At 34.9% G+C, this 26,725-nt stretch overlaps 1 protein-coding gene across 1 annotated transcript in view; it reads right to left on the bottom strand.

Annotated features, from left to right (window-relative positions):
* COL25A1 (collagen type XXV alpha 1 chain) overlaps nt 1-26,725 on the bottom strand; it is a 220,349-nt gene that overhangs the window by 75,893 nt on the left and 117,731 nt on the right. Inside the window, exon 15 of the mRNA XM_053700184.1 lies at nt 2,234-2,296. Within this exon, the coding sequence (XP_053556159.1) occupies nt 2,234-2,296 (63 nt within the window). The remainder of the gene's footprint in view (nt 1-2,233; nt 2,297-26,725) is intronic.

Genomic DNA, 26,725 nt, shown 5'->3' on the forward strand with positions numbered 1-26,725 from the left:
ACAATTTCTATATACAACTCCAGGGTACAGCCATGGGATCCAATGTCGCCCCTACCTATGCGAATATATTCATGAACGCATTAGAAGAAAAGTTCGTTTTTGAAAACCCCCTGTTTATTCTATATGGCGCCACCTGGTGACGATATATAGACAACATTTTTAGGGTATGGTTGGGCGACATTGGATCCCTATATGAGTTTATGGGAGAGATTAAGATTGCAACCCTACAGATCAGTTTCAGTCTATCACACAGTGAGGAAAAAATGTATTTCTGGATAGCACTGTATACAAAGTTGGACAGACTTTAGAGACTGATCTGTTTGTGAAATCTACTGATAAAAACAATCTATTACACTGTGGAAGTGCCCATCCTATTACATTGAAGAAATCATTACCCCTCAGTCAGTTATTAAGAGTAAAGAGGATTATTTTGGATGAGACACTTGTACCGCTAAGACTGAGGGAGATGGGTAAACAATTTGTAGGAAGGGGTTATCCTGAGACTCTAATTTCAAATGGGTTTTATGCCTGCACATAAACGATGTAGCAATTTGAGACATAAACGTATATCAACTCTGACATAGGTCCCAGCAGTATTAAACAACAAATGTACATTATTGAAAAAAAACATGGATGTTATCCCTGTCTGGGATGTTGCAATTGCAACAATATGAACAAAGGCAAAGTGTTCTTCCATCCACGGAATGGGAGGAAGTTTTTCATCAATGTTTTTTTTTACATGTAACACTAATTTTGCTGTATACATGATTAAGTGCCCATGTAGGTGGAGTTACATAGGAGAAACAACCAGGACTGTCCGGGATCGGATAACTGAGAACAAGTCAAACATCTGTACTAAATACATTAAGAATCCATTTGCTGTACACTTCATAGAGGCAGGACATAATGTGAGCCAGCTCAAATTTCTAGTTATAGATCATGTCAAACCACTGAGAAGGGGTGGGAATAGAACACTACATATTTAAAACAAAGGGAAGCATTTTGGATTACTAAGCTGAATACAATGTTCCCAATAGGGATGAATAAGGAGCTAGATCTATCTATATTTTTTTTAGAATATGTCATATATCCTTTTTTCATGTAATATCTAAAGATTCTTAGAGTGTAGTTATACATGTATATTCCACTTATACTGTGCCATTGTCTGCAATGATGTTGCAAGCAATTTTTAATTGATTGATTGTAATATGTTTTAACTATCTGACACCTGAAATGGTTAAAGGGGTATGGCTTATTGTTTGCAAATGCCTATAAAAGTCACTATAATTGGTATTCAGTGTTACTTGACATGACTAAGGGCAACAAGCCCGAAATGTTGTCTTAATCTATGTACTATGGAGAAACTTCAATACATTTTTGAATTTTTGAACTACTTGGTGAGTGCTGCTGTCTTTTGGACTTGTTTAAATTTGTATGCTGGGAGGTTGTTGGTGTGGAACCTCTGACAGACTTGTACCACTGCAGCCTCACATTGTGCTGGACATTGTTGGTTACTGGACTGCCACAGAGAGCAGCCATGGTGTTAAACAAAATTAATTCCAGCCCAAAGGAAAGTAAAAAAGTTTAAATCAGGGAATCTGATTCTTAACTCCAGTCGTAAAGGCCAGATTTAAAAGGGATTTGAAACCTAAAAAAATATTGCATGATTTAGACAGAGCATACAATAAAAAAAGCTTTCAAATAACTTATCAAATTTGCTTAGTTCCTTTCAAATTCTTTTTTGAAGATATACCAAAGTAGGTATCTGGACGACATGGCAAGAAAGAGTACTGCTGTTGCACATAGATAACATTCTTGTAAAACTGCTGCCATATATTATATGGTCCGGACATGTTCATTGTTCTGAGCTTATGTATCTGGAACTCAAATTACAAACAGAGACCGGTTATGTGTGTGTGTGTTTTTGTATAAATTGTTGTGCAGTAACGTTGCTTTCTTCCTGTTCCCCCCTCTCTGAGTGTCCCAGTGCTTCATCATCATAAAGTTCAATCTCTTGCAATGTGTGAATATTTCTATTAAATTATATTTCTTATTAAGCCATCTTTCCCATGCTCCAACCTTCCATATTGTTACATTAAGCAAAAAATTACAAATAACATCAATCATATAACGATTATTATCAAACTCTTAGATGCCTTTAATCTGAATTGCTTTTGATGTATATAAATGTAGGAGACATATTACTATCTAATCACATAAGTATATTCCATACCTTGGTTCCTGGTAGCCCTGGAAGACCTGGTTCTCCTTGTGGTCCCAAAAATCCTGGTTCTCCCTACAAAAATAAATAAAATATATAAAGATTGTTGGTGATTATTGCCCAGCACCCCAGCAGTACCTTTGGAATTCCAAACAATATGATGACAATGCAAGGTATCTTGAACAGCTAAATCTTTCATTGAAATCATCATTGAAACTATATATATTTTTCTTTCAACAAGGTGATAATTTACTTTAATTGAAATCAATTGAACATGCCAGTATCATTTATGTTTGACAATAATAACTATTTTTATACTTTTAACATAAAAATAAAATATTTCACAATGTGTTTAAGTGACACAAAATAACAAATAATGATTAAAATAAATGTGTCTAAATTAAGATATAACTAACATACTAACAAAGTGATATGTTCAAATAAGAATACTTATTTCAACAAGATGTCATTATAGTCCCAGAAATGTATTGCTCACTAGTACCTCAGGGTAAAAGAGAAACAAATTAGTGTAATACTTTTAAACATATATTTTATTTCAAAGCCAGGTAAGTGTAACAAATATGGAGCTACACTAGCTCCAAGATGTGCGCTTTATACAATGCCTCTGGTACAAGCAGGAGTGCTTCACAGAAATGTATTCAAACTCCAAATTCCAACATTTAAAAGATGATTAAAAGACATACAAATAGTCACTCAGTGCTATAGTCTGGCAGCTAGCAGTTAGGAACAGTTCATTGCCCAGTTAGTGAAATCTTTACCAAACAGATTACACTGCCACAGTCTTTCAGGTGTTCTGTCTGAATAAGCTACCCGTTCAAATAAGATACCTGTGCACCGTTATACGATGACTGTGCATGCTAACTTTGGGAGGCAGCCATGGTATTTTGACCTGCATTTTGCCCTCACTTGTAGGGGTTAAAATTTAGAACATCTGGAAGCTTTCTATCTAATCATCTTTCTCATAACCATGTCTTCATTAATTTATTTCAATGTGCTGACGTCACATAGCGCATGCGCAGTGCACGGGTAGCTTATTCCGACAGAACACCTCAAAGACTGTGGCAGTGTAATCTGCTTGGTAACAATTTAACTAATTAGACAATGAACTGTTCCTAACTGCTATCTGCCAGACTATAGCACTGAGTGACTATTTGTAACTCTTTTAATCATCTTTTAAGTGTTGGAATTTGGAAGTTGAATACATTTCTGTAAAGCGTTCCTGCTTGTACCAGAGGCATTGTATAAAGCGCACATCTTGGAGATAGTGTAGCTTAGTGTTTTTTACACTTACCAGGCATTGAAATCAAATGTATGCTTAAAAGTATTACACTAGTTTGTTTCTCTTTTACCTTGAGGTACTAGTGATAAATACATTTCTGGGACTATACTGACATCTTGTTGAAATAAGTATCCATATTTGAACATATCACTTGTACTTTATTTGTATCACAATTTAGATACATTTATTTTATACATTTAATATGCTTACTTAGTTACAAGTTAACATCCAAAGACCCAGATTAACTAAATTTGTAAATTCCCATAGGAATAGGGCCCTCAATTCCCCCTGTATCTGTCTGTAAAATTTTGTCTTTGATTGTATTGTTTGTCCGTTGTACTTCTATCCTTGTACCCATTGGCAGCGCTGCGGAATCTGTTGGAGCTTTATAAATAAAGAATAATAATAATATTGTGTGCTTTCATTAAAACTAACACAAATTAACCAATGAATAATGCATTTGAATAACATAGTAATTGAAGAAATATTTGTTAATCTAAGATATTGAATTAAAAATCCAGTTCTACTCATGTGATTTTATCATAACCAAATCTTTACTTAGAAAAAAATTGACCCTTTTTTACCAAGTCATGAAATCAGTTTCTATTGCTTATCATATTTTCTCTGCTTTATAAAATTCATAGCATATATGCTAATTAAAATGATCACCTCCATCTGTGTGAGTCAATTACAAGCAAAACTGAAATAAAATCTAGTGACTAAATCCTCAACTAAACACACTTTCTAATAGATTAGTAGAAACTGCAGACATACCTTGTTCCCAAGACATTCATAGCAAGGCAGGATTAGTGCAGAAAAAAATATATCAAGCTATATCCAAGAACATGCGTGTAAAGTGCTCAGTAAACCATGAGGGGAATTTATTGTGAGAATTAGAAGGAAACAGCTTGCAAACCAAAAGTGTTTTAATGCAATTACCTTCTATACTGTTATTATATAAAATATGATATTGTCAACAAAAAATCAGGTTGCATGAGACTGCAGTATCAGGGTACAGATATTATATGTGATATTCTTATTACTGTTAGTAAAGCAACTTAATAACTTGCAGCACAAACAGCAGTAGCATGGTGTTAAAACGTCAATAATAACCATAACTGCGATATGTTAATAGATGGCAAGCATTATCTCTTTATGCGTACAGTATTTGGCTTTGATGGGGAGCTATTAATGTTATGCAGATTCAGCCGTTTATTGGGCCGATTTTAAGATAGCAAATTGGAGTAGTAAAAGTGCTTCAAAGTTGTCAGCAAGAAGTGTTACTACATTGGGCAATAATAAGAATGGATCTTACAAATCTCTTATGTTTTTACGTATGTTCTCGTCTCTTTTAAATGTATATATATATAGTTCATATACACAGAGACAGCAGCAAACATATGCATTTCATGAATGGGTGCTTGTGTATGTTGTGGAAGGGTTAATTCTTGGATTTTTGTATATGGTCTAGATGGGTTAATCTTTGGTTTCCTAGAGGGATTGCTCTGAAAAGAAAAAAGGAGTCTTCAATTACTAAGAATAGGCAACATATAGGGGTAGATTTACCAAGCAGCGGATGCTGCAATCTACCCCCAAAGTTTCTGGCTCGCCGGAAACTTAAGTTAAGAAGCAGCAGCCGTAAGACCGCTGCTCCTTAACTTATCCACCACCACTGAGGTGGTGGACAGCAATTATCCCTATCAGATATGATCGGGATGATTGACACCCCCTGCTAGCAGCCGATCGGCTGAGAATGTGCAGGGGGCAGCATTGCACAAACATTTCAGCTTTTCTAAATCAAAATATATATTTCAATGCTGCAGTTAATGCCAGTTTTTGGCCAGCATTACTTTGGTATTGCTGCCAAGCTGATGGGACCACTTTCTCCTTCCATCTGCATTTAGTTTCTTCTCAGCAGCATTGTAACTGCACTGAAGGGTGACACTCCAGTTTCTCGCTCTGTACTAAGGTAAACAGAATACTGGAGCACTTGAGAATTGTAGGAGGCTGGTTTTTACTTTATATCCTTTTGTCTCCCATTATATTAAAAACATAAAAAAAGAAATACAAATATAAAAAAATAATTTTAAATTATATAAAATCATTACCTTAATGTAAATAAATAGAATAAATGATGATTTTGTGTAAGTGTGAAAGAGCAAGCCGTATTATTGTATCTAGTGCTTCCTACAAAGGTAGAAAGGAACTGTCAAATAGCCTTTATGATGTCTGACATCTGTTTTCAATGTTAAGAGGCTACACAATCTCTCATTAAAGGTGCACAATGAAAATCAGTGCCAAAATCCACATTAGCCTCTAAGCCGTTATCCAGATTTGCATTGCCAGACAAAACATCATTGTCTATCAACTTAGGGAGACCTTTATGGTATTGAAACAGGACTTCTGTTAATGCCTTGTACAATACCTGCAATAAAAAAGAAACTTTTAACTGACAGGGATCTTGACCATGCACCATAAAACTACCCTTCAGCTCATGCAGGAAATGGTTTTAAGGGATGAAAAAAAAATGTACGGGACAGATCAAACTGAGGTGGTGCAGGTATTTGTATGAAAAACATCTCTTAAAGGGATATGAAACACAAAAAAAATATTTTATGATTCAGACAAAGCATAAAATTAATTAAAATACATTTTACTTCTATTATCAAATGCTTCGTTCCCTTGGAATTCTTTGTTGGATATATACCTGCGTAGGTGTCTGGAGCACTAGTGCTGCCATGTTGTGCTCTTGCAAATGGCTAACATAATAGCAAAACGGCTGCCAAATAATGCTCCAGACACGTGCACGCTCCTGCTTTTCAACAAAAGATACCAATTTTAAAATTGAGTGCTCTATCTGAATTATGAAAGAAAAAAATTGGTTTTATGTTCTTTTTACTTGTATCCAGAATATGCAGTTAAGTTAAAAGTCATTCGGGTTGTAAATGAAAAACATTGCTCCAGGTTTCAATGCATCACTCTTGCATTCATTTCCAAAAGTAAACCTAATACTCTTGAACTCGATTACAATAAAAAGCAAAGATGTAGTTGTCACAGAACTGTGAATAAGGAAAAAAAAAATTTCTTTAAATATCTGTGGTCTGGCTTATATAAAAATACATAAACAGATGAAGATAGAAAGACAGCCATAAAAAGATAGGAAGACATATAAAAATAATATCTATATTATAATTGCGTTTGTAGCTCGTCCATCGCCATCACCAGCTGTGCACGCATCCTCTAAGGAATGTTGGCTGCGCGAGGCAGCCAAAAGAATATTGGCTGTGCGAGGCAGCCAAAAGAATCTACCTCCACCTATCCCAGTGGATTCCGATAATGACAGGGTGGTGAAAGAACTGTCGCTGAGGAAATGTGCATCGTGGAAGCCAGGCCTCTGCTCCGCACCGCCTTCGCACAGGATAAATATAGAAGATGATGGAGCTGCCTGGAAGAAGACCTTCTCCGCCAGACTTCAGGAATGGTGAGTACCTATGTGGGGCTTAGTTTTAGGATTTTGTTTTTTGGTTTATATATTTTTTTATTTTTAAGATTAGGGATTTAATGGGCTGTAAAAAGAGCTGATTGCCCTTTTAAGGGCAGTAAAAGAGCTGAATGCCCTTTTAAGGGCAATGCCCATACAAATGCCCCTTTAGGGGCAATGGGTAGTTTAGGTTTTTTTAGTGTTAGTTTTTTTATTCTGGGGGGGTTGGTTGGGTGGGGGGTTTTACTGTTAGGAGGTAATTGTTTTTAAGTAAAAGAGCAATTTAACTTAAGGCAATGCCCTACAAAAGGCCCTTTTAAGGGCTATTGAAAGATTAGTATTAGATTAGGGGCAGTTTTTATTTTGGGGGGGATTTTTTATTTTTATAGGTGTATTAGTTTAGGTTTACATTTTTTATTTTGGATAGCTTTTTTCTTATAATTTTACATTTTTTATTTTTAGTAAAATTAGCTTGGGGGCAGGCTTATCGCCTCGTTTTAAAATAAAACAAAAAAACAAAACATGTGCATGTGAAAGACCAATTAACTTTGAAAATTACATAAAAAGCATTAAAGGGACAGTAAAGTCATCATTAGACATTTATGACATTTTAGACAGAGCACACAATTGCAAACAACTTTCCAATTTACTTCTATTATATAATTTGCTTTCTTCTCTTGTTATCTTTTGCTGAAAGGTTTATATAGGTAAGCTCAGGAGCAGCAAAGAACCTAGGTTCTAGCTGCTGATTGATGGTTGCATATATTTACTGATTGTTATTGGCTCACCCATGTATTCAGTTAGAAACCAATAGTGCATTGCTGCTCCTTCAACAAATGATACCAAGAGAATGAAACACATTTCATAATAGAAGTACATTTGAAAGTTGTTTAAAATTGTGTATTTTGCCTAAATCATGAAAGAAACATTTTGGGTTTCATATCCCTTTAAGTACACTGTTATACAAGACAAGAAGGATACTATCAAATAATGCCCAATGCAAGCATTACAGCTGCCATTTTGCTCTCTCCTTCAGGCCTTATAAGCATGTCAATATTTACACCAGTGCTTTTTTGCATTGATTTTAGAGAGACAAATACTATCTAAGTTTATAAAATCTGAATGTTTTATATCCTTTGACAAAGCACACTGAATTCATCTATTTATTTAAAGCCTTAGATTTTGGAGCTTTGTGAGCCCCAGCTGTGAATAAAATTGTAACCACCACTAATTTATTTGAGGATTTACACTGCAGTTGGACCGAAACAGAGACTTTCTTACTTCTTACCGGTCGTGTATGTATCAATCCTGTGGTTACATTTTAAAAGCACACATAGTAAATATGACTATTTTATACAGGTCTATTCGGCTTCCTGTGCCTGGAATGTATTAGCACAAAATGTAGGCCTAATAAAACTGCTTTACAATCATGCCACATAGAAGTAGGTTTGAAAATGCAGCAGATGGTAGCTGTATTGTTAAACATTGTAATGTATTTCCTGCTGCTAAACTTTGTTATTCAAAGTGCTCATTCTAATATTTTTTGGTTGTGCATGCGGTAATACACTTGGCCCTCAGACAGGCCTGATTTCCAGGCCAATTAATATTTTATACTTCAGTCACTTGCAGTTGCACAACGTGCTGAACTTTTCTGAAAGTTGACAGATCTGTGTTTCTAATTTCCACAATAGCAAGTATATACATCAACTTTTTAACCAATTGATCAAGGAATTTCATGAGCAAACACTAAGAAAAAAATGTTTATTAGCAAATACAGCTTAAAGGGACATTAAATGCAAAAATGAATTCCTCATAAAATGTTTCTTTGTGCATAGTCAAACATCGCAGTGCAATTTCACTATTTATTTTGCCTGCTATTCTTGCTATTCAAAATGGTAGTTTTTCCACTCCACTCAGACTCCTGACCCTACTAGGTGCACCTTGACTGGTTGCAGCAAAGGAGATAAGCAATATTTAAGAGGAGCTTCCAAAGGTTTGTCCCTAGACTGTAAGACAATGCAACAGTGGTAACAAAATGTTTTAAAACATCTATTTTTTATGCAGATCTTTACAATACAGTGATTAGTTTCTAAAGGGAAATAATGACTTTAATGTACCTGGAATGCTTTTCATGTCCTGGTTACACTTTATATCAGAATTTATGGAAGTAGATACATATTTATGTTGAAGAATTATGTAGATTTGTTGCACAATTTGACTTATCAGGAGCTACCTACTGGAGCACATACATACAATATTATAGAACATGTATGATGCCAGTATTTACCTGTATTAGTATTCTTTAAAATGGGTTCCATGGGTGTCTGGTATTCTTTATTATCTGAATTATGGCCCATGATCATTCGGCCCTAGTAGGCTTTACTTTGTTTAAAATAATGTACTACAAGCAAGATGGCAGCTAATGATCAGTATCGGTCAGCACCTTTAGGCTATTGCGAAGGGATTGTGCAATTTTGCACAGTAAAGTTGCATTTCCAAGTTTTGATGAGGGGCTTTGGGTTACTTTATCAAGGTCTTATGGTTTTCTCAATGCTTTTAAAGACCTGAATAGACATGTGCATTTTGTTTCATTCCAAATAGAAATTCGGCCGAATTCTGATATTTGGATCGATTCAAATTTCCGAATTACCCTAGCAACGAAACTAAACTAATCCGAATGCATTTGTACAGAATAAATTTGAATTAGTTTGGATTTATTCGTTACATTTGAAATGTAATATTCGAATTTGAAATAATATTTCTAGTCTACAATTGTGTTTAATAAATGTAATCGAATTCGAATGCTACATTCAAATTTTTAAATAGTATTGAACTTCCGAATTTACGAATCGAATCTGAAACTAATACATCTGAATACATCAGAATTTATTCGAATCTGAATGAATCCGAAACGAATGCATTCGAATGTATCCAAATTCAAATCGATCTGAATCCGAAATTTGAAAAAATCTGAATCTGTCCGAAACTAAATTAATTTTATCGCTGCGCACAAGTCTAGCCCTGAATTCTTAACATTATTTTTTTTTTTTTTACAGAACTTTACTGAATAGTCACCAAAACAAATACAGGGTACGGTAAGTGTCTAAACGTGTTTTTGTATATTCATATGTGTCTGTGCAAGGAGATAAAAATGAACAAGGCATTACAAGTCTCACCTTTGTTTTTGTTTAACAATAGCAATTAAATATATCTGGAATCTTCATATGACAACTAATTATCAAAAGTACAACATTATGTTTGTCCTTCACAAAAGCTACTGAAGCCTTTCAGTTAAAGGGACAGTCTAGTCAAAAATAAACTTTCATGATTCAGATAGGGCATGCAATTTTAAATATCTTTCCAATTTACTTTTATCATCAATTTTGCTTTGTTCTCTTCGTATTCTTAGTTTAAAGCTAAACCTAGGTAGGCTCATATGCTAATTCCTTAGTCCTTGAAGGCCACCTCATCACTGATTGGCTAAAATACAAGTCTGTCAAAAGAACTGAAATAAGAGGGCAGTCTGCAGAGGCTTAGATACAAGGTAATCACATAGGTAAAAAGTGTATTAATATAACTGTGTTGGTTATGAAAAACTGGGGAATGGGCAATAAAGGGATTATATTTTTAAACAATAAAAATTCTGGTGTAGACTGTCCCTTTAAACATATAGCAATATATACCGATGCACTGCAAAACCATTTTTAATTATAAGTCAATTATTTTATTGCAATCAAGTGTAGGTTGAATTTTTATTTAAAAATAGCTCTGAAAATTGTGACAAATGTACCATGATATTACAATGTGTGACTTCCTACTGCACTTATTAATAATAATTTACATCATCTTGAAATGTGCTATAGAGGATTACAGTGAGACAATAGTAATAAAAGTTCCTGCGAAAAAGCAGCTTTAATATAACAAATGCAATATTATAGGGGTTAGGTAGAAACAATATTGTTTATGGAATTAAATCCAATAAGAACTTTCTGCTCAATCAACTCCTAGTTTATATTAAAAACTATTTATAGACTAAATTAAAATAAAAATGCAATTACACTGCATCATTCTCCACCATTATTTAAATATATAAATGTCTTATCTTGGCTAGTTTTGTTTCATTGAAGGGGGGTTAATTAAGTAGTTAAAGGGTCAATAAAATAAAGATTTTTTATTATTATGCGTATAAAATCCTATGATTTTCTACAGAACATTCTCATTAAAGTCAATGGAAATTATTGTAGATAAATTACTTAAAAAAGGATTGTGATCAACCCAATGTGTTTGACCCTTGTAAATGGGATAAACACATGAGTTAGTTCCAGAGCAGCAATGCAGTACCGGGACCTATCTGGTGATTGGATGCACATATGCTTCTTGTCATTGGTTTACAAAATGTGTTCAGCTAGCTCCCAGTAGTGCATAGCTGCTCTAGAGCTGCAGGGGATAAACAAATAGTTATATGCAAACCGTAGTGCAACAATAAAATGCTCATTTAATTTTAGGGCTTGTACGCCCCTTTAATGTCCTTTGGGACAATTTGTATGATACATTAGTGTATCATTCTCCCCAAGCACTGAGACATATATTTTAATAATGAGACACATAATTATGTATTATCAGATGCAAGAAAGAATATTTCACCACTCTGTATAGTCTCTGGTTGCACAATGTAGATCTAAAAACACCTGAAATCATTCATCTAGATTATGAGTTTTGCGTTAGAGGTTGTGCGTTGCTAACGAGCAGTTTTCCCTCACCGCTCACTTACATGCAGCGCTGGTATTACGAGTTTTCAGAAACCCGTAGTTGAAAGACAAGAAGTGAGCGTTGAGCAAAATTTTGCTCATTACCGCACTCCAATACCAGCGCTGCTTAAGTCAGCTGTGAGCTGGTGTAACGTGCTCGTGCACAATTTCCCCATAAGAAACAACGGGGAGAGCCGGCTGAAAAAAAGTCTAACACCTGCAAAAAAGCAGCGTAAAACTCCTTAACGCTGCCCCATTGATTCCTATGGGGAAATAAAATGTATGTCTACACCTAACACCCTAACATGAACCCCGAGTCTAAACACCCCTAATCTTACACTTATTAACCCCTAATCTGCCGCCCCCGACATCGCCGACACCTGCATTATATTATTAACCCCTAATCTGCCGCTCTGGACACCGCCGCAACCTACATTATATATATTAACCCCTAATCTGCTGCCCCCAACATCGCTGTCACCTACATTATATTTATTAACCCCTAATCTGCCGCCCCCAATCTCGCCGCCACCTACCTACACTTATTAACCCCTAATCTGCCGCCCCCAACGTCGCTGCCACTATAATAAACATATTAACCCCTAAACCGCTGCACTCCCGCCTCGCAAACATTAGTTAAATATTATTAACCCCTAATCTGCAGTCCCTAACATCGCCGCCACCTACCTACATTTATTAACCCCTAATTTGCCGCCCCCAACGTCGCCGCCACTATATTAAAGTTATTAACCCCTAAACCTAAGTCTAACCCTAATCATTAACTAAATAATTCCTATTTAAAACTTAGCTAGATAGTTATTAAATAGTTAATAACTATTTAGTAACTATTCTATCTAGTTAAAATAAATACAAACTTGCCTGTAAAATAAAAATAAACCCTAAGATAGCTACAATATAACTAATAGTTACATTGTAGCTAGCTTAGGGTTTATTTTTATTTTACAGGCAAGTTTGTATTTATTTTAACTAGAAAGAATAGTTATTAAATAGTTATTAACTATTTAATAACTACCTAGCTAAAATAAATACAAAAGTACCTGTAAAATAAAACCTAACCTAAGTAACACTAACACCTAACACTACACTATAATTAAATAAATTAACTAAATTAAATACAATTAAATAAATTAAATTAAATTAGCTAAAGTACAAAAAAAAAACTAAATTACAGAAAATAATAAACAAATTACAGAAATTTAAACTAATTACACCTAATCTAATAGCCCTATTAAAATAAAAAAATAAAAAAATAAAAACCTAGCCTAAACTAAACTACCAATAGCCCTTAAAAGGGCCTTTTGCGGGGCATTGTCCCAAAGTAATCAGCTCTTTTACCTGTAAAAAAAAATACAAACAACACCCCCAAGAGTAAAACCCACCACCCACACAACCAACCCCCCAAATAAAATACTATCTAAAAAACCTAAGCTCCCCATTGCCCTGAAAGAGGCATTTGGATGGGCATTGCCCTTAAAAGGGCAGTTAGCTCTTTTGCTGCCCAAACCCTAATCTAAAAAATAAAACCCACCCAATACACCTTTAAAAAAACCTAACACTAACCCCCTGAAGATCGACTTACCGGGAGAAGTCTTCATCCAAGCCGGGCCGAAGTCCTCAACGAAGCCTGGAGAAGTCTTCATCCAAGCAGGGCGAAGTGGTCCTCCAGATGGGCAGAAGTCTTCATCCAAGCCGGGCAGAAGTGGTCCTCCAGACGGGCAGAAGTCTTCATCCAGACGGCATCTTCTATCTTCATCCATCCGGCGCAGAGCGGCTCCATCTTCAAGACATCCGACGCAGAGCATCCTCTTCTTCCGACGACTAACACAGAATGAAGGTACCTTTAAGTGATGTCATCCAAGATGGCGTCCCTTAGATTCCTATTGGCTGATAGAATTCTATCAGCCAATCGAAATTAAGGTAGAAAAAATCCTATTGGCTGATGCAATCAGCCAATAGGATTGAAGTTCAATCCTATTGGCTGATCCAATCCAATTTTTTTTGTACTTTAGCTAATTTAATTTATTTAATTGTATTTAATTTAGTTAATTTATTTAATTATAGTGTAGTGTTAGGTGTTAGTGTAACTTAGGTTAGGTTTTATTTTACAGGTACTTTTGTATTTATTTTAGCTAGGTAGTTATTAAATAGTTAATAACTATTTAATAACTATTCTACCTAGTTAAAATAAATACAAACTTGCCTGTAAAATAAAAATAAACCCTAAGATAACTACAATGTAACTATTAGTTATATTGTAGCTAGCTTAGGGTTTATTTTACAGGTAAGTATTTAGTTTTAAATAGGAATAATTTAGTTAATGATAGTAATATTTATTTAGATTTATTTAAATTATATTTAAAGGGACACTGAACCCAAGTTTTTTCTTTCATGATTCAGATAGAGCATGCAATTTTAAGCAATTTTCTAATTTACTCCTATTATCAATTTTTCTTCGTTCTCTTGCTATCTTTATTTGAAAAAGAAGACATCTAAGCTTTTGTTTGGTTCAGAACTCTGGACAGTACTTTTTTATTGGTGGATGAATTTATCCACCAATCAGCAAGAACAACACAGGTTGTTCACCAAAAATGGGCCGGCATCTAAACTTAAATTCTTGCATTTCAAATAAAGATACCAAGAGAATGAAGAAAATTTGATAATATGAGTAAATTAGAAGGTTGCTTAAAATGTCATGCTCTATCTGAATCATGAAAGAAAAAATGTGGGTTCAGTTTCCCTTTAAGTTAGTGGGTGTTAGGTTTAGGGTTAGACTTAGGTTTAGGGGTTAATAACTTTAATATAGTTATAGATTAGGGGTTAATAAATGTAGGTAGGTGGCGGCGATGTTAGGCACGGCAGATTAGGGGTTAATAATATTTAACTAATGTTTGTGAGGCAGGAGTGCGGCGGTTTAGGGGTTAATATGTTTATTATAGTGGCAGCGACATTGGGGCGGCAGATTAGGGGTTAATAAGTGTAGGTAGATGGCGGCGAGATTGGGGGCGGCAGATTAGGGGTTAATAAATATAATGTAGGTGTCGGCGATGTTGGGGCAGCAGATTAGGGGTTAATACATATAATTTAGGTGACGGCGGTGTCTGGAGCGGCAGATTAGGGGTTAAAAATTTTATTATAGTGTTTGCGATGCGGGAGGGCCTCGGTTTAGGAGTTAATAGGTAGTTTATGGATGTTAGTGTACTTTTTAGCACTTTAGTTATGAGTTTTATGTTACGGCGTTGTATCATTAAACTCTTAACTACTGACCTTTAAATGCGTTAGGACTCTTGACAGGAGAGGGTGTACCGCTCACTTTTTGGCCTCTCAGGACAGACTCGTAATACCGGCGCTATGGAAGTCCCATAGAAAAAAAACTTTACGAAGTTTACGTAAGTCGTTTTGCGGTAAGGCCAAAGAAGTGTGCGGTGCCCCTAAACCTTCAAGACTCGTAATACCAGCGGGCGTAAAAAAGCAGCATTAGGACCTCTTAACGCTGCTTTTTTACCCTAACGCACAACTCGTAATCTAGCCGATTGTTTTTAAACTCTACAGCCTTGTGCATCTAATGGTGCCTATGTTTGATGACATCATAAGTCACATTGCACAGGAGTTGAATTTTTTCATGACAGCTTTCTACAGGGATAAAGTGCACAAAACATTGTTTGTGTGGATCAGAGCTACAAATATGTTTTTTTTAAGTACCTTTGTGCCTAAGAGCACTTTAAATGCTTTAGTACTTTAAAATATTTAGCAACTTATGGCAACTATCAAGTACAATTCTAGCAATTTTGCAACAACTTTCATACAATTTCATCCAATCAGTTGTCCTAAATCAGAATAGAAAAGGACTGGCCTAAGATTGCATAGTATCAGTAGGGGACAAAATGCTTATCAAGTTTGTTTTTATAGTGTATGTTCCCTTTTCACAATAAAACAGCAGTGCACTTATGTTGCATCAGCGTTTAAAATGTTCAGTAAAACAGTAGGCACCTAAATACACTGAGTCATCAGCTAGAATCCTATATAAAAGAGCATTTTCATTTTTTTATTTTAGATGAGCTGAATGTTTCTTTCACATAATTACAGAGGGAAACGCAATGTGAATCAGAAAAATAAAATACATTGAGAAGACACAGAAATGATAGATAAAGATGGAGTCGGTCCAGTTTTCATGAGTTTTTGTTGAGTTAATAAAGTTTGATTTCTTGGCAAATAACTGGAAGGGTCGCTCACAAACCTTTAGAAAAAGCTTTTCAAATGATTTATCTACAAAATTCCCTATAGAAATTAATGGTGTTTTTCTGTTGGAATAATTAAGATTGTGTTCTTCTCCTAAACTGGGGTTATTGAAGTTTCTTTCGGCCAATTTAGTCTCTTTTACATTTACTAAATTTGAGATTAACAGGGCAAGACTGTCATAATCTGACACAAATGACAATGCAACTATCCATATGTAACTTTATTTGAAAAGCAAATAAAGAACTTGCATTATACGAGAACACAAGTCAAGATGGAAGTCATAAATAATGGTTTATCTTGTATCTGTTTTGGGCAAAATCTAACAATGCTGTCAATAGATTAAATTTAAACCATCTAGGTAATATCCTTTAGTTTCCTAGGGCATACAGAGAAGTAAATGAAATGCAAGTTTATTTTATGTAGTTATCTTGTTCCATCACAGTGATTGTTTAGTGACTGAATAATTAGATAAAAAAAAGAAATAAAAATGTGATGAAACAAAAAGAGGCAGAATGTAAATGGGAAGGAAGAAAATATTAGAGTGGAAGAGAGAGAGAAAGACGCATAATGAAAGGCTGAACAATTATCAAAGTAGGGTGAGATATATAAGATATACAGAAATGGAGAGAAAAGGAAAGGTAAGGAGAGAGAGATGGAAGAAAACAATAACCGTATGCTTAAAAATACAGTAGAAAAAATCCAGAAGATTACATCCATAATTCATGTTTTATTTATAGCTAACTCAGCTAGAGTGATTGCATGTAAGATTTTATTTACTTGCACTTAGTCTTAAAATTGGCTGCAATCTCTAAGCACAATCAATATACAATTTTCATTCTCTCCAGGCACCTAACCATGGATAACAGGGTAGCATTTATTTGTACAGAATGAATTTGAAAATGTACGACCATTTACACCATCTGTTTTGTGTTCTTGGATTAGGCACTAGAGGGCGCTCATTATTTACACAACAGACTCTTCTTTCTAAACTAAATAAATTTGCCTGCTGATTGCTGAACTTAAAAACAGGTTATCAATATATAAAATTCCCTATAAAATGTTGCTTATATGGGGCCAGATTACAAGTAATGCACTAATGATAGCTTGGGCTGTGATACGCAAAATCGCTGGACCGTGCTAACTAGCGCGCAACTTGATATTACAAGTCCATGGTAAATTGCATTTATCAGAGAAGAATTAGCGCAGCCAACATTGCTCTAGCGCAACCTATCTTTTCAATGGCGATTGCAAACATGTTAACTTGCACTCATGTTACAAAATGAAAGTTATAGTTCATGCTTGAGCAAAAGCCGAAAATGAGCTAGAATATTGAGAACAATTTGAGACCTGAAGTAAAGTGTATGGGTTAAAAAAAAGTTGCACAAAACACATCCAAAACATATTAAAATAAAGTATTATTACACTCATATATACAATTTGTATTAAAAAATATAATTTAAATAGTGAAAAAGGTTTTAAAAGGGTTAGAAAGGGATATGACAGAGTGTTTGACTGGACATGTGTATTTATGTGTTTAGATTAGTAAATATGCATGTGCACATATATATATATATATATATATATATATATATATATATATAAAAATATACACACATACAGTATATATATATATATATATATATATAAAAATATACACACATACAGTATATATATATATATATATATATATATATATATATAAAAATATACACACATACAGTATATATATATATATATATATATATATATATATATATATATATATATATATACATATAAGGACATAAATACACAAGTATACACACACATATACTGTATGTGTATATATATATATATATATATATATATATACTGTATATACACTATTGAGCACTTCCCAGTCAAATACCTTGAGATATGCAATATAATGTTTATTCATTTTTAATATGTTTTTATGTTTTTGTAATAGAAATACTTGATTATACTTATTTTTATATATATATATATATATATATATATATATACACAAGTATATACAATAAATATCTCTATTCATATAGATATATAGGTATAAATATATTTTACAGAAAGTGAATTATATATATATATATATATATCTATATATATATATATATTATATTCAAAGTCCTGAAGTTTGTACGTCTGAGTCTTTCACTTATGCTATATTTTTACTTTCAACTTGTAATAAGCGCTAATGCAGCAGTGCTAATTTTTTACTTTTGGCTCAGTTAGCGCCCCAGTGAAAAAACAGTTAGCGTGCCACTTGTAATCTGGCCCATAGTATGTATGTGTGTGTATCTATCTACTGTATCTATCTATGTTACAATTCATTTACATGATTTTGGTAATGTAAAGCTTTGATTCCATAACTGTATAACTATAGTTTTTGTGACATGTATATGCAGTAGGCAGACATTTACCGTGTGTTTCATATCAGTTTTATAGTCAGTTTGGTATCATTTTTAATAATTCACCCCTAATCTAATCCCCCTACCCTGCCGCCAGCTATATTAAATTACTATGTTTTTGATATATACACTACTTGGTCATTTGTGTATTTACCTATTGCTAAGAATGTTTCTGAGACAACTTTGTCTTGGGAATTCCAGTGCCAGAGATTGATCTCTCTTGAAGCCATTACAGCTTTTACTTTGGATACACCTTATTATATTTTGTAGAGCTAAATAAACTTTTTTGATAAAAAGAGGGCTGATTTCCCTGTCTTTTATCCTGGTATTAAATTTTTCCAGGATTTTTTCTTTCTTGCTAAATCATGTAATTTACTTTAAGGGTCTGCACCACATATTTGATTTATTCATAGCCATACTAGTATTTATTTTGGAACTATATGGTTTTTTTCTACTAGCTCCTAGCAGTTGCGTCCCCTCCGTATCTTTTCCTCTATTAAATTATTTAACCCCTAAAATACTGAACCAATCAGCCAATCGGATTGAACTTGAATTTTGACGGACGTCATCTTGGATGACGTCATTTAAAGGAACCTGATTCGTCGGGAAGTCATTGTGCCGGATGGATGCTCCGCGGCGGAGGAGTGAAGAAAGAAGATTGAAGATGCCGCTTAGCTTGAAGACATCGCCGGATGGAAGAAGACCCTTTGCCGCTTGCTTGAAGACATCGCCCGGAGGGAAGAAGACTTCTTTGCCGCTTGATTGAAGACATCGCCCGGATCGAATGAAGAGTTCTGCCCGGCTGGGTGAATACAAGGTAGGGAGATCTTCAGGGGGTTAGTGTTAGGTTTATTTAAGGGGGGTTTGGGTTAGATTAGGGGTATGTGGGTGGTGGGTCGTAATGTTGGGGGGTGGTATTGTGTTTTTTTTTCAGGCAAAAGAGCAGTTTTCTTTGGGGCATGCCCCGCAAAAGGCCCTTTTAAGGGCTGGTAAGGTAAAAGAGCTAACTTTTTAAATTTAGAATAGGGTAGAGAATTTTTTTTATTTTGGGGGGCTTTATTATTTTATTAGGGGGCTTAGAATAGGTGTAATTAGCTTAAAAATCTTGTAATCTTTTTTTTATTTATTGTAATTTAGTGTTTGTTTTTTTTGGTAATTTAGTTTAGATTATTTAATTGTATTTTAGTTTAGATATTTGTAGTTTATTTAATTTATTGATAGTGTAGGTGTATTTGTAACTTAGGTTAGGATTTATTTTACAGGTAAATTGATACTTATTTTAACTAGGTAGCTATTAAATAGTTATTAACTATTTAATAGCTATTGTACCTAGTTAAAATAAATACCAAGTTACCTGTAAAATAAATATAAACCCTAAAATAGCTACAATGTAATTATTAATTACATTGTAGCTATCTTAGGGTTTATTTTATAGGTAAGTATTTAGATTTAAATAGGAATATTTCAATTAATAATATTAATATTAGATTTATTTTAATAAGAGTTTAGTTAGGGATGTTAGAGTTAGATAGGGTTATTATACTTAATATATATATAATATAATAACGATATTAACTATATTAACCCTAATATAATTAGGGTTAATATAGTTAATATATATAATATAATAACTATATTAACTATATTAACCCTAATATAATTAGGGTTAATATAGGTAATATAGCTGGCGGCGGTGTAGGGGGATTAGATTAGGGGTTAATGTGTTTAATATAGGTGGCGGCAGTGTAGGGGGATTAGATTAGGGGTTAATACATTTATTATAGGTGGCGGTGGTGTAGGGGGATTAGATTAGGGGTTATTACATTTATTATAGGTGGCGGCGGTGTAGGGGGATTAGATTAGGGGTTAATACATTTAATATAGGTGGCGGCGGTGTAGGGGGATTTAGATTAGATGCCAAAGAGCAGTTTACTTTGTGACAAAGCCCCGCCAAAAGCCCTTTTAAGGGCTGGTAAAAGAGCAGTTTTCTTTGGGGCATGCCCCGCAAAAAGCCCTTTTAAGGGCTGGCAATAGAGCAGTTTACTTTGGGGTAATGCCACGCAAAAAGCCCTTTTCAGGGCTATTTGTAGGGTTAGACTTAGGTTTAGTGGTAGGGATAGTTTAGTATTTTAGGGGTTGAATAATTTAATATAGCTGGCGGCGGGGTAGGGGGATTAGATTAGGGGTTAATTAATTTAATATAGGTGGTGGTGGGGTAGGGGGATTAAATTAGGGGTTAATCATTTTAAAATAGATGGCGGCGGGGTAGGAGCTCACTTTAGGGGGTAGGTAAGGTAGATGGCGGCGGTGTAAGGGGCTCACTTTAGTGGGTAGGTAAGGTAGATGGCGGCGGTGTAAGGGGCTCACTTTAGGGGATAGTTTAATATAGTTGGCGACGGTGTAGGGGGATCACATTAGGGGGTAGTTAATGTAGGTGGCGGCGGGGTCCGGGAGCGGCGGTTTAGGGTTAAATATTTTATTAGGGATTGCGGCGGGGGATCGCGGTTGACAGGTAGATAGACATTGTGCATGCGTTAGGTGTTAGGTTTTATTTAGCAGATCGCGGTTGACAGGTAGATAGACATTGCGCATGCGTTAGGTGTTAGGTTTATTTTGTAGCTAGTTTAGGGAGTTACGGGGCTCCAATAGACAGCGTAAGGCTTACTACGGCTGCTTTTTGTGGCGAGGTGAAAATGGAGTAAGATTTCTCCATTTTCGCCACGTAAGTCCTTACGCTGTATATTGGATACCAAACTGCACTGGTTTGGTATACCTGCCTATGGCCCAAAAAACTACGGGCGACGGCAGAAATATACGAGCGTAACTTCTAGGTTACGCCGTATATAGGATACCAAACCAGTGCAAAATTCAGTGTCGCTGGCATTTGCAGGCGACGCTGCATATTGGATCGGGCCCTTGACCTGTTAAGGGTCTTGGGGACTGGAGTTGGGAAACACTGGCTTACATAGATAGATCCTAATCTTCAAATGAATTGTTTTAATTTTGTTTTTCCATACTAGATAATAACAAATAGATGTTGGCTAGTGCGTATGTCTCATTTTAGTTTCCAATTTCAAAAGAGAATAGAACGATTTAACCATGGTATGGCCCATATTCACTAAAATGCAGAGTTTTATACAGAATCTTATGGCAATAGCTCTCGTAATTTAGCAAAACAAAAAGTTTTCTTACTGCCTATAGATTGATAGTAAACCCAGGTTTTGTGAAAATATTATTACATACAACTGACAGACCAGCCATATGTACTTTTCCGCTGATGTGTATGTATACATTGGTCAATTTTATTTTTTTCTGAAAAGTGGAACACATTTGGGTTACCTGCCTTTTACTGCAGAGAGAGTAAATTCAGTGACCATTACACTATGTGAAAGCACCAGGAATAAAGCTTAATTTATTCACAGAAAATAAAAAACAATAAAAAGCCAAAGGTTATGTTAGTCCATATATTACATTGATTTTTTTTAAATAATAGTTGTCTTTTTTAAATGACGGGGCTCTGCCTTGAGGACATCAATAATTATTTAATGCAATTTCCACCACACTACTGTATAGTAATTTGTGCAATTACAAGGTAATGCATTGTGTGAATACTGAATACTGTTGTATAGCTAGGACAGGCTGTAGTTCTTTACCATGGCTATAGATGCTTGCTTCATTTACCCCATATGATTTGATCATATTTGCCCCTCTTTCTTGTGGTGCAAGGAAGTATGGATCTAACTAACACAAGTGTAACAATTAGGAGCAATAAAGAGTAATTAAACTCAAAGTTGAATTATAAATGATGAGTAAAATCCTTAGAAATACACTATAGTGACTGATTTTATCTAATTTACCTGTTACTGAAATCTGAAGAATGCAGTTTTTTAAAGTGTGCCAGAGAGGCTGGAGAGCATTCTATTAAATTCAGAACACTGCTTCCCCACTTACATACTGCACAGTGATTGCTTGATGTGGTCAATAACAAATTTACATCATAGCAAATAAGACAAAATAAAGGCTTTAAAGTCTTTTTAAGAAGCTATGTTATTATCTAGATTGGCTTTGTAAGGCTGACGTTAAAAATAAATGCATATATTTATTATTAAAATGTATTCATAGGCCTAGATCTACGAGTTGGGTTTAGAGGTAAAGTTTAGGGTAGAGTCACATTTGCATCCAGGCAGACACAGACCTATAACAGCATAACTCAGGGAAGGAGGGGTACGTTTCATTAGTAACTTTTTTTTTCTTTGTTATGGCTCTAAGGCATATTTCATTTGTTATTTGCCATCAGTTAAAATATATATTGTTAATCCAGATCTTACCATAAGGACATAGAAGACAAAATTCTGCTTTCATGACTCGGATATAATGTCCAATTAATTTTTTCTTTCACTTACGTTATCAACTTTACTTCTATATCTTGGTCCACTTGGTTTAAACTTAGTATCTTAACATACAGGCATACTGAAGTAAGCTCTAAAGTGTGCATATTTCTTGAGCACAATGTAGCTGCAAGGTGTGTAGCAAGTACAGATTCAACCTGTAGGGGGAGCTTTAGAGGGCAGTAGGTTTAGCAACTCTATGGTGTGTGGGAGTAGTAGTAAGCGAAAAGCAAAGTTTTGTGTTTTTCCTGCTTTTACGCAGCACTGTCTGCTGCAGCCTTCCTCTACAGGTTGTTTTTTATAACATAGCTACACACTATGCTGCCAAATAGTGCTCAAGACACATGCACACTCCTGGTCATACTTCAGTATACCCTCATAGAAAGGAGGCAAGTTTCAATCAAGGAAACAGAGAGAACAAGATCAATATGATAGAAGAAAACTTGAAAAACAATTTGTAATATGCACTCAGTCTGAATCATGAATGTTTCATTTTAACTTCCTTTAACCTTTCATAAAATAACTTACCAATCAGTCTCAAAGATCTGTTTTGCAAATGTAGGGCTAGTGAGGTTGGTGCTTTACTCCATATATATATATACACACACACACACACAACACTTTGTAGTTTATTTAATTTATTGATAGTGTAGGTGTATTTGTAACTTAGGTTAGGATTTATTTTACAGGTAAATTGATACTTATTTTAACTAGGTAGCTATTAAATAGTTATTAACTATTTAATAGCTATTGTACCTAGTTAAAATAAATACCAAGTTACCTGTAAAATAAATATAAACCCTAAAATAGCTACAATGTAATTATTAATTACATTGTAGCTATCTTAGGGTTTATTTTATAGGTAAGTATTTAGATTTAAATAGGAATATTTCAATTAATAATATTAATATTAGATTTATTTTAATAAGAGTTTAGTTAGGGATGTTAGAGTTAGATAGGGTTATTATACTTAATATATATATAATATAATAACGATATTAACTATATTAACCCTAATATAATTAGGGTTAATATAGTTAATATATATAATATAATAACTATATTAACTATATTAACCCTAATATAATTAGGGTTAATATAGGTAATATAGCTGGCGGCGGTGTAGGGGGATTAGATTAGGGGTTAATGTGTTTAATATAGGTGGCGGCAGTGTAGGGGGATTAGATTAGGGGTTAATACATTTATTATAGGTGGCGGTGGTGTAGGGGGATTAGATTAGGGGTTATTACATTTATTATAGGTGGCGGCGGTGTAGGGGGATTAGATTAGGGGTTAATACATTTAATATAGGTGGCGGCGGTGTAGGGGGATTTAGATTAGATGCCAAAGAGCAGTTTACTTTGTGACAAAGCCCCGCCAAAAGCCCTTTTAAGGGCTGGTAAAAGAGCAGTTTTCTTTGGGGCATGCCCCGCAAAAAGCCCTTTTAAGGGCTGGCAATAGAGCAGTTTACTTTGGGGTAATGCCACGCAAAAAGCCCTTTTCAGGGCTATTTGTAGGGTTAGACTTAGGTTTAGTGGTAGGGATAGTTTAGTATTTTAGGGGTTGAATAATTTAATATAGCTGGCGGCGGGGGTAGGGGGATTAGATTAGGGGTTAATTAATTTAATATAGGTGGTGGTGGGGTAGGGGGATTAAATTAGGGGTTAATCATTTTAAAATAGATGGCGGCGGGGTAGGAGCTCACTTTAGGGGGTAGGTAAGGTAGATGGCGGCGGTGTAAGGGGCTCACTTTAGTGGGTAGGTAAGGTAGATGGCGGCGGTGTAAGGGGCTCACTTTAGGGGATAGTTTAATATAGTTGGCGACGGTGTAGGGGGATCACATTAGGGGGTAGTTAATGTAGGTAGCGGCGGGGTCCGGGAGCGGCGGTTTAGGGTTAAATATTTTATTAGGGATTGCGGCGGGGGATCGCGGTTGACAGGTAGATAGACATTGTGCATGCGTTAGGTGTTAGGTTTTATTTAGCAGATCGCGGTTGACAGGTAGATAGACATTGCGCATGCGTTAGGTGTTAGGTTTATTTTGTAGCTAGTTTAGGGAGTTACGGGGCTCCAATAGACAGCGTAAGGCTTACTACGGCTGCTTTTTGTGGCGAGGTGAAAATGGAGTAAGATTTCTCCATTTTCGCCACGTAAGTCCTTACGCTGTATATTGGATACCAAACTGCACTGGTTTGGTATACCTGCCTATGGCCCAAAAAACTACGGGCGACGGCAGAAATATACGAGCGTAACTTCTAGGTTACGCCGTATATAGGATACCAAACCAGTGCAAAATTCAGTGTCGCTGGCATTTGCAGGCGACGCTGCATATTGGATCGGGCCCTTGACCTGTTAAGGGTCTTGGGGACTGGAGTTGGGAAACACTGGCTTACATAGATAGATCCTAATCTTCAAATGAATTGTTTTAATTTTGTTTTTCCATACTAGATAATAACAAATAGATGTTGGCTAGTGCGTATGTCTCATTTTAGTTTCCAATTTCAAAAGAGAATAGAACGATTTAACCATGGTATGGCCCATATTCACTAAAATGCAGAGTTTTATACAGAATCTTATGGCAATAGCTCTCGTAATTTAGCAAAACAAAAAGTTTTCTTACTGCCTATAGATTGATAGTAAACCCAGGTTTTGTGAAAATATTATTACATACAACTGACAGACCAGCCATATGTACTTTTCCGCTGATGTGTATGTATACATTGGTCAATTTTATTTTTTTCTGAAAAGTGGAACACATTTGGGTTACCTGCCTTTTACTGCAGAGAGAGTAAATTCAGTGACCATTACACTATGTGAAAGCACCAGGAATAAAGCTTAATTTATTCACAGAAAATAAAAAACAATAAAAAGCCAAAGGTTATGTTAGTCCATATATTACATTGATTTTTTTTAAATAATAGTTGTCTTTTTTAAATGACGGGGCTCTGCCTTGAGGACATCAATAATTATTTAATGCAATTTCCACCACACTACTGTATAGTAATTTGTGCAATTACAAGGTAATGCATTGTGTGAATACTGAATACTGTTGTATAGCTAGGACAGGCTGTAGTTCTTTACCATGGCTATAGATGCTTGCTTCATTTACCCCATATGATTTGATCATATTTGCCCCTCTTTCTTGTGGTGCAAGGAAGTATGGATCTAACTAACACAAGTGTAACAATTAGGAGCAATAAAGAGTAATTAAACTCAAAGTTGAATTATAAATGATGAGTAAAATCCTTAGAAATACACTATAGTGACTGATTTTATCTAATTTACCTGTTACTGAAATCTGAAGAATGCAGTTTTTTAAAGTGTGCCAGAGAGGCTGGAGAGCATTCTATTAAATTCAGAACACTGCTTCCCCACTTACATACTGCACAGTGATTGCTTGATGTGGTCAATAACAAATTTACATCATAGCAAATAAGACAAAATAAAGGCTTTAAAGTCTTTTTAAGAAGCTATGTTATTATCTAGATTGGCTTTGTAAGGCTGACGTTAAAAATAAATGCATATATTTATTATTAAAATGTATTCATAGGCCTAGATCTACGAGTTGGGTTTAGAGGTAAAGTTTAGGGTAGAGTCACATTTGCATCCAGGCAGACACAGACCTATAACAGCATAACTCAGGGAAGGAGGGGTACGTTTCATTAGTAACTTTTTTTTTCTTTGTTATGGCTCTAAGGCATATTTCATTTGTTATTTGCCATCAGTTAAAATATATATTGTTAATCCAGATCTTACCATAAGGACATAGAAGACAAAATTCTGCTTTCATGACTCGGATATAATGTCCAATTAATTTTTTCTTTCACTTACGTTATCAACTTTACTTCTATAGCTTGGTCCACTTGGTTTAAACTTAGTATCTTAACATACAGGCATACTGAAGTAAGCTCTAAAGTGTGCA

Source organism: Bombina bombina, chromosome 2, assembly GCF_027579735.1.
Source record: "Bombina bombina isolate aBomBom1 chromosome 2, aBomBom1.pri, whole genome shotgun sequence".
Taxonomy (NCBI): domain Eukaryota; kingdom Metazoa; phylum Chordata; class Amphibia; order Anura; family Bombinatoridae; genus Bombina; species Bombina bombina.